The following is a 9213-nucleotide window of genomic DNA, read 5'->3' as shown; positions in this document are numbered from 1 at the left end:
TGAGCCACAGGAGAATCTGGTAAAACTCATACTTTGAAATGTTGAGAGCCACAAGTGTTCTTTCCTTTCTCCTAATGTCCTTTCTTTTATTTATTTTGTCACAAATTGAAAGAGGTATTGAAAATTTCCCAATTAAAGGTGCAAAAGGCAAATTTTGAAAACGGGTTCATTCTGGGGACGCATACTATGAAGTGTTGAATGTTGTAGGACTCCTACAGAATAATCATTAGATTTTTGCTTTATAAGACGGTCATTATGATAATCAAAACTTTAAAAAAATTCCATGACGTAACTAAATTAAAAATGCTGTTTGGAACACAACAATGATGTGAAATGCAGTCAAAGGTCCTTCATTTTTTGTCTTTCTTCCAATTGTATAAAAAGATAATGAAAACTTCCTAATTTAAGATGAAATAAGGAAATTTTTAAAACAGACGCCTCCTGGGTTTCAGGAGCATCTGGGACGCATACTTTGAACCGTCTAATGTTACAGTTGTGTCATATATTCACCAAATTGCTTTTAAAGACAATCATCAGGATCGTCAAAATGCAATGTAATTGATTCCATAACTAAATTTAAAAATCAGTGTTTATACTCAACAATGTGAAATGCAGTCAAAAAGTTTTCTTTTTTTTTATTTGCCTTTACTCAAAAGATAATGAAAACTTCTGCTTTTGAAAATGGCCAATTTTGAAAACTCTACAGGAACGTATGAGGGACTCATACTTGGACTGTCATGTGCCACAGGTGTCTCATAGAATCAACTGATTTTTGCCTCTGAAGGTGATCATCAGAATCATCAAACGCAATTCTGTTTTAACTTTTTAATAGTCAAAAATCAGCTTGAAATGCAATCAAATCAATCTTATAGCCTTTCCCCTAAATTGTAAAAAAAATATATAATGAAAACTTTCTAATTCAAAAGGCAAATTTTAAAAATGGACGCCTCCTGGGTTACATACTTTGTACTGTCAATTTGTCCCAATTTTCGCACAAAATCTCTAACTTTTAAGAATTGAGTAACTTAGAACTAACTAAACTAACTTAACTATGAAATATAAAGCAGAAACTTAAGGAACAAATTGCTGTAAATAATGTCTGAAATGTATAACTAGTGTGACACTAGTAACAAAATATCCTGTATATGATTCACAGATATACGGTTTTTCAAGGAATCCATTTTTAGACAATGAAACACCAGAAAATTAACATAATCACTTTTTTTATTTACATCTATTTTAAAATAATGAGGTCATTAAAAACATTTTACAAGTTAAAGAGAATACATTCTTTAAAAGTAACAAAATTTGGTTGTTTTTGAAAGAAAAAATTTTATGAGTGAAAGTACGAGGTATTTTCTATAATAAAAATACTACTACAATTAAAATTTCAATGATTGCCACACTTTATATTTCTTAAAAACAAGCCAATAAGCTCACAGAAAACAAAAATAAAAAATAATGTAACCATTATATGCATATTTGTATTTGTTCATTTATTTACACAATTTACAAAAAGATAATTTTCAAAGCAACGCAACAACGGCTTTGAACAGTTTTATTTTAACCAGTGAAAATGTCAATACTCACAATCAACAAAGCATATCATCGCGATCGATGTATACTTTTTTGACAACACTATGTACAAAGTAGTCTAGAAAATTATTAAGCAGAGAAATAAACAATACAGTTTGTCTACACATTTACTTTTTGATATGATTTAGTTTTATTATCAACTGACAACTCTTTAACAATGAGGATTTTGGTAATGGTTTTTACTCTGTAAGCCCTTTCTAGTTTTGACTAAGAAATCTGATTTTGACTAAAGACTAAAAAGAGTTTCTGCAAAAATATAAAATGTTAAAAGGATGTACAACTTACACCTAAAGATTAAAATAGCTTTTTTTATAATGGAGGAAAAAACTCCCATTCCTCCATACGTTTTAAGAAAGAAAGAAAAAAAAGGACTAAAGAACAGGTTGGTGCCAAACGATGCGACCAGTAAGGCAACCAGAAACAAGTAGGCAATGGCGGGGAGAGAATTTGGTGCTAACGACTAAATTAGTGTGGCAGGCTTTGGCACCAATTTCATGGAGTTTGATAGGACCTTCCTTCGGTACGCACGAAGAAAGCTCTGAACACTCTTCTGAAAACGCCAGAAGGCGCACTCCGTAGCCGAAAGGGGAGCAGATGAGACGGCCGTCTGCTGAAAAGCAGAGCTCTTTGATAAAACCTTTTCCAACGTTGGATTCTTGTATGTAGTGAGTAAGCCTGGAAACATTCCGGTGGATTTTGTGGTTCTTGGGCACCCTTATTCGGTGGCCAGTCCTGTTCGGCCGGCTTACGATGTAAAAGGAGCGGTTGTTGTACCTCGAAGTCCCTTCTTCAAAATTGTCATTTATAGGTGGACTTTCTGCTACAGGTTCCTCTCCTTCACTTCTCTGCTGAGGTACTCTTGTACTAAAATTTAACAAATAATAATTAATTAAAATTTTTAAGACATTCCATTTTGATAATTAACTATATTTACCCAACAACAATTGAAGTAATAAATCCAGGTTCTCTAGGCCTCACACCTTCTATGCCACTCTGCATTCTAACAATTCTAAACCTTGAATCGTTATCAGCTTCAGGAGCTTTAAAGAAAGTAAAATAATAATAATAATAATTACACAAATGTTTTAACTAACCAATGAACCCTCAGTGTGCCAGTGGAGGGGGAAAAATTCAAAATAAACGAACCTTCAGTTCGGCGTTCCCTTCTTGCCCTGGCTTCTCGTATGGCGACGAGAGCTTCCCAAACATCAGTAGTCGCAACCCTGAATTCACCTCTCTGGTTGGAAGGCACCTGAGCCCTGAAACCCCTGAAGGCATTCTGTCTGCGAAGGAATCGCCTCGGAAACCTCCCGCCGCCGACTGTTCCAGTAGAATTGGACACCACCCTGGCACGGGAGTTGAGTCCGATTACAAATGATGCCATTTCAGAACTGGTCGGTGCTTGGACAGCCGGTGGCTCGGTTTCTGTGTCCGACTCCTCCCCACCGCTCTGCTCGGGTGTCATTTCTTCATCTGAGACGTTATCCTCCAAATCCTGTATATCGTGGACACATGTCCATTCTGAATTCTCATCATTAGAAATGTTTCGACTCAAAGCACACCAACCTTGTGGATGGACCTGAAGGAATACATCATAGGATATAAATTAAGCACGTGATCAAAGGATCCTTCTTTTGACTCAAATGGTCCTTTTAAATGTGAGCATTTTATTTTTATTTTGAGAATCTCACATTTTTGATGTCAAGAAATTGGTTTTGGATGCTGATAGTAGCATATTATATAAAAATTAAACTATGCACCTGTTGAAAATGGTAAAAAAAAAAAAAAAAATTCCAATTCAATGACAGGTAAATCTCACCAATGATCCACCTTACAATTAAAGCGAGAATGTTTTCTATTTAAATGGGCACATATCAGTTAATGAAGCATGCTGACAAACGACCAAAAAATCCACCTGACGGCCCATTTGGCAAAAGCATATGGAGGTCTGGTTAGTTAAGATTAAAAAGTTATTTATAAATTCACTAGTTTCGTGGTCCGCTTGACCAATTAATATCATACAATTAATTAAGAAGGAAAATTCAAAAAGGTGGGGTTGAGATGGGAAGTTGATGTCCGAGTGGATCGAGGTCACGATAGCTCAAGTGGTTGAGCAGCGGCGTATCAAGCCGAAGATCGTGGGTTCGAATCCAGCTCATGCCACTGACTTTTTTTATCTCAACTAAAAACCTTAATTAATTGTATGTTATTTATAAACGTGTTGCCTCTGTTTTGTCCTATTCTACCCTAGTTTATTGTACGATTATGAAACTTTACAATTTAAATACGGTGTGAAAAGGCGTAAAGAGGTGCTTACAGATATTAATCTATCGTTCTATAAGACTGCTAATTTTACTCTAGAAACATTTAAACACAAATAATCTGCCAAATTTGATTTTTAAAAAATATTATAGTTTTCATATCGTGTGGCAAGCTCGATATATTTTTCTAAATAAAAGAGAAAATCCAATTTCAAATTAATCAAGTAGAGCTTTTGGAAAATTTTATGTGGAAATCAAATTACCGATGAAAAAAGAATCAAATAAACAATGGATATGTTGAAGAAAATAAATATTCAGTTAAGAACTAAGTTTGAAAGTAGGGAAGCTTCATTATTGCATCAACGCGTCAAAATTGGAAATAAAACATCTACTTAAATAAGCAGATTAGAAAACAATTGTGAAATCAACTAGTGATGGTCTCTATTACCTATGTAAAATAGCAGTTAAAAAAAAAAAACATTACCTGCAATGACGAGACAACTTCTGCATCATCCCCTTCCGGAAAATCAGTCAAAAATTCGATTCTATTTTTCTTCCTTTTCTTTGAGAAAAGGTGAGTAAAGCTAGCTGCCACTGGTATAGTGGTTTGACTAAGTTGCATCAACCTATACATGTTTGGCTGTAACATAATAATAATTAATTACAAATAAATCAAATTTTTTCTTCGAACTTTTAAACTTACCTTAAAACCGTCGAGATCTTGGGCCAACGTTCGTAAATCTAGATTGTGAATGAGAATCAAATAACCTCCGGTTGTACACATGATCATTTTACTAGCGTCTGGATTCAGTCTTGTCCTCATAAGACCATTAGTATGGAACACCCGATTATAGAGGAAACTACCCTCGGAGTAACTAAAAAATATATGTTTAAGATAAAGTTATAGACAAAAATTGATTCAAACTTACCTGTTAATATCCCATGTGTAAATCGCTCCATCAAAGCCAGACGTTACCAAAAGGCCGTCACTTTGGGAGAATTCTATGTTTTTGACCCAATTTGAATGCCCGGTGAGAGTCCTGATTCTAGACTTGAGATTCCTCGCATCCCAAAGAGCGACTGTTGTATCATCGCTGCAGGTAGCAAACACTCTTGAGTCCAAAAACCTTGAAATTACCCAAATGAAAATAAATGATTTGTAAGTTCCTAAATTATATAAAAAGAAAAGTGAGATTATTACCTGACACAATTAACACAATCATAATGTGCATTATCAACAGTCTTCAATAATTGTCTTGATAATGGATCAAATATCATTAAACTTCGCTTTTCACAAGCTGCCACCAAAAGGGACCTAAGATAATTTAATAAAAATTATTGTCTGCAAATTTAATATCAAGTTATTATTGTTTAATTTATTTTCTACCCAGAATAACATTATAAAGATGAGTAAATTTATTTTTAAATATAGGACAATTTTAAATAAAATTAAAAGCTGAAAATCACTAGAGAAAAATAAGTCTGACTCAGACAATTTTATAAACAGCAAAATCTCAGATATTTGGCTATCATAAGGAAGTACAGAAATTTTGGCAGAGTAAAACTAAAAAATTTGATGTACACGTTTCGGTAATTGTACTTATAGCAAAATTTTGTATATTTTGTGTGTGGATGAAAGGTATAGGACGAAATTTTGGCAGAGTAAAATTAATATTTCTGATACAACAAGTAGAATAAAGGATCAATGAAAAACAAGCATACCAGTAGTAGTATTGATTAAAATTTCTTAACCTGGATCGCACCAACAGAGACGTTTTGACAATTTTATACATAGCAAAAGTCAGTTCTTTTGCGTGACACTGGAAGGTTGGAGACAAATATTTTCTCAGAACAAACCACATATTTCTAAGTCTGACCAAAGAAAGCAACGCGTCAATGTAAAACATGCACCCCAGGGTCCTATAGTAAGTAGAATAGCTTGTTTCACTTCAGCATAATTGTTCTGACTGTTTTACATACAGCAAAATCTCAGATATTTGGGCTATCGTAAGGAAGTGCAAGATGAAATTTGGCCATTGTAAAACTAAAAACTTTAATGTAGATGTACTTATAGAAAAATTCCGTATATTTTGGGTGTCGCTGGAAGGTATAGGATGAAATTTTGGCAGAGTAAGACTAATATTTCTGACACAAGTAAAATTTCTTAACCTGGATTCCTTTAGCAGAGACATTCTGACAATTTTACATATAGCAAAATTCAGTTATTTCTGGTGTCACTGGAAGATTGGAAAAAATATTTTCACAGAATAAAACAAATATTTCCAAGTCTGACCAAGAAAAGCAATGCGTCAATGCAAAACATGCACCCCACGGCTCCATAATAAATAGAATAGCCAGTTTCGCTTCAGCATAGTTGTTCTGACTGTTTTACAAACCGCAAAATCTCAGATATTTGGGCTATCGTAAGGAAGTACAGGATGAAATTATGCCATAGTAAAACTAATAACATTGATGGAGATGCTGTACTTATAGCAAAATTCCATATATTTTGAGTGTTGCTGGAAGGTATAGGACAAAATTTTGGCAGAGTAAAACTAATATTTCTGACATAACAATGAGATAATGGATCAATGCAAAAGAAGCCTACAAATGCCATAGTATGTAAAATTTGTTAACCTGGATCACTTTAGCAGAGACATTAGGACAATTTTATATATCAACAACTTAGAAATTATAATTTCTGTTAAAAACGTGTAGAGGCATATTTAAAAAATTGTTGACTTTTAAATGGTTATTACATTATCATTTTTATTTAGGACGTCATACATTCCTCTGAGGAAGGCCAAATATAGAGCCGAAAGCTTGGCAACATAATACAGTGTATGATTCATTGAAGGACTCCATACCCAATAACATCCCAAACCAAATTTTATATATAGCAAAATTCAGTTCTTTCACGTGTCGCTGGAAGGTTGGAGACAAATATTTTCTCAGAATAAGCCACATATTTCTAAGTCTGACCAAGGAAAGCAACGGGTCAATACAAAACAAGCACTCCAGGGTCCCGTAAAAAGTAGAATAGCTTGTTTTGCTTTAGCATAGTTGTTCTGACAGTTTACAAACAGCAAAATATTTGGGCTATTGTAAGGAAGGGCAAGATGAAATTTGGCATCGTAAACCTAAAATACGCCCAAAATAAATCAAGTTACTTAAGAGCAATGCATCTGAAATTAATCAACTAGTGTATATTTTTCAATGATTGTGCATGTATCACAATTCCAGATATTTTGGGTGTCGCAGAAAGGAAAAAGACAGTATTATGCCCGAGTAAAATCAATGATTCTTTGTCAGACGAGGAAGAGCAATATGACAATTTGAAATTAGCAATGCAAGGTAATTCCCACAATAGTGTTTGATTGTAGAGTAAAATGCCAGACTTATTTTGTACTTTTAGAAGAGATCTTGACATAAAACTAATATCTGCCTATGTTGGGGCTAGAATTATCAATGAAAGATTACAGCAGCACCATGCTTGGTAAATGTGCTGTTATTAAAATGGATAAGAAAGTGTAAGAGCTGTGAAAAAATGTAAGATCAGGGCGATTTTTGGTAAATTTTGGCAGTCGGATTTTTCTGGGAACTTGAATCTTTGAAGTACTTACCCATCCGGGGAGAATTCCAGGTTGAAAATCCCACCGGGAGAAGCGTTCTGGAGGCTCTCGTTGTGGTCCCAGTAGTTGCAAGGGCGGAACGACGTGTAGAGACCTTTCATGAACCTGTCGCTGCTCCCTATCTTGGGAGTCATGCCAAGCTCCCGGTTCCTCAGGTACGCCGCGCTCAAGCCCATCGCGCTGTTCCTGGTGAAGTTTTCCATCCTCGGCGCTAAGCTAAGACTCGAGTTGGAAAGTCGCACTTCTCTCGTGTGCAGCCTCTTCCGACGGACTGCCAGCAACTTCCGAAACGCTTCATAACAGGCCTGAACTGGCGGCGTACGCGATCATAAATAAAACTGATCGGCCTGGTTGTATTAACACCGAAAAACAATAAGGTGTTAATGCCCCTGATGTCGCGATGGCCGTCAGCTGAAGATCCAATGTTCAATTGAGCTTTAAAAACTCGTTTTGAAATTAGGATCTCGTACCGCCTGTAGGTCCTGACAGGCAGCCCCGGAAAAATGCCAAAGCAGTCCTTTGTTTAGAAAAGGCCGTTTAATAATTTATTTTGGAAGGACTGCGGAAATAAAGATTCCCGTTATCATTGGTAGGGGGAACCGTGAGACGTCACCGCGCCTGAAAAGACCGGCCGCAAAAATTCAAACCAAAACCTCAAAATTATCCATACTCTTTTCAAAAACAAGATCAAAACACTTATTTAAACAAAGCAAAACTTCTTAAACCGTTTCGAAGAGTTACCATATAAATTTATTAATAAAGTCTTTTGTCAGGTTTTATTAAAAAAAATATTTAATAATAAATCATTACAAAAAACAAAGAAGAAACGAGCAATAATGTTAAAATATATTATCGGGCATTTGAAGACAAAAAATCGTCAGAAATGTCAGGAAGTTAGGCTTTCAACAAACCGATCTTTGAAGGATTGATTGAAGTTGATGCGGTTGGAAGGCAGCCGCACGGCCGGCTTGCGAAGCTGATCCGTAGACGAAAGTGCGCGTCTGATCGGTGATCAGCTGTTTTCTGTTTTCCCCGACGACATCGTTTATTTACGTGTCGATTAGGGCTGGTTGTCGTTGAGGTTGATTGTCGTCAATTCTGCTCGCCGAGTCCGGGCAAGGATGGCGGCTTTGGAGAAGCTGGTCAAGTCCCTCGAGTCGCTCAAGTCCCTCATCTCGTCCAGCGCACCAGCCGACGAGTCCGGGATGAGGTATTTATTCAAGCCCCGTTGCATTTCGAACTAAAAACATTTTAAAAAATAAATAAATAAACCAACCCTTTTATTAAAGAAATTTATTAATATAATAAAAATAACTCTTGAACCTTAAATTTTTCTTTCTGGAATACACAGGAAAAAATGCATACACTTATTATAAAAATATTATTTCCCATTAAATTTTGAGAAAATATTGTTATACAGTGTGTATTAAAAATATGAACCTGTTTCTCTCTTCCGTTAAAAAATATGTTTGATATACATAAAAACATATTTTGTGATAGAATGACCAGGGCTTATAAAGTTTTAATAGTTTATTGACGATATTTTTTTTTTTTCGCATAAGCAGTCTGCGAGATCAGACCTGTTGACATTTCGAATTATTGCAGTATGTGTTAATGTCGAAAGGTTGTTTACAATGTGGCGTTAAACTGTACATTGTGGTATGTTCTTTCTTTAACGTATGACGGGCGACTATGAAGCAACATTTCTGTAGATCCTGCGTACG

General features: G+C 35.3%; 2 protein-coding genes across 3 annotated transcripts in view; one reads left to right on the top strand and one right to left on the bottom strand.

Annotated features, from left to right (window-relative positions):
• Nucleotides 1–1451: 1451 nt before the first annotated feature.
• LOC106662469 (DDB1- and CUL4-associated factor 10) lies at nucleotides 1452–8081 on the bottom strand. The gene is made up of 8 exons (XM_014386572.2): nucleotides 7481–8081; nucleotides 5059–5172; nucleotides 4787–4984; nucleotides 4561–4732; nucleotides 4342–4497; nucleotides 2743–3175; nucleotides 2531–2636; nucleotides 1452–2460 (listed from the first exon to the last, which is right to left on the bottom strand). Exons 1-8 carry the CDS (start codon nucleotides 7690–7692, stop codon nucleotides 1968–1970), a joined length of 1884 nt encoding a protein of 627 aa, XP_014242058.1. The 5' UTR covers nucleotides 7693–8081; the 3' UTR covers nucleotides 1452–1967.
• Nucleotides 8082–8287: 206 nt separating this feature from the next.
• LOC106662467 (huntingtin) overlaps nucleotides 8288–9213 on the top strand; it is a 29290-nt gene continuing 28364 nt past the window's right edge. For both annotated transcript variants that reach the window (XM_014386570.2, XM_024225708.1), the window contains exon 1: nucleotides 8288–8699. In XM_014386570.2, coding sequence (XP_014242056.1) covers nucleotides 8611–8699 — 89 coding nt within the window. In that variant the 5' untranslated portion in view covers nucleotides 8288–8610. The remainder of the gene's footprint in view (nucleotides 8700–9213) is intronic.

This window comes from Cimex lectularius, unplaced genomic scaffold (genome assembly GCF_000648675.2).
Source record: "Cimex lectularius strain Harlan isolate CLEC.00 unplaced genomic scaffold, Clec_2.1 scaffold33, whole genome shotgun sequence".
NCBI lineage: Eukaryota > Metazoa > Arthropoda > Insecta > Hemiptera > Cimicidae > Cimex > Cimex lectularius.
The sequence above is the reverse complement of the archived record's forward strand: the minus strand, read 5'-3'. Positions and strand labels throughout refer to the sequence as shown.

Bases quoted from the DNA above. Each gene is read 5' to 3' on its own strand.
- LOC106662469 (XM_014386572.2), bottom strand. From the start codon at position 7,692: ATGGAAAACTTCACCAGGAACAGCGCGATGGGCTTGAGCGCGGCGTAC. The intron at 5,173-7,480 runs GTAAGTACTTCA...AAATTATCTTAG, and splicing joins CTGGAATTCTCCCCGGATGG to GTCCCTTTTGGTGGCAGCTT. The intron at 3,176-4,341 runs GTAATGTTTTTT...GTATTCCTTCAG, and splicing joins AAGTTGTCTCGTCATTGCAG to GTCCATCCACAAGGTTGGTG.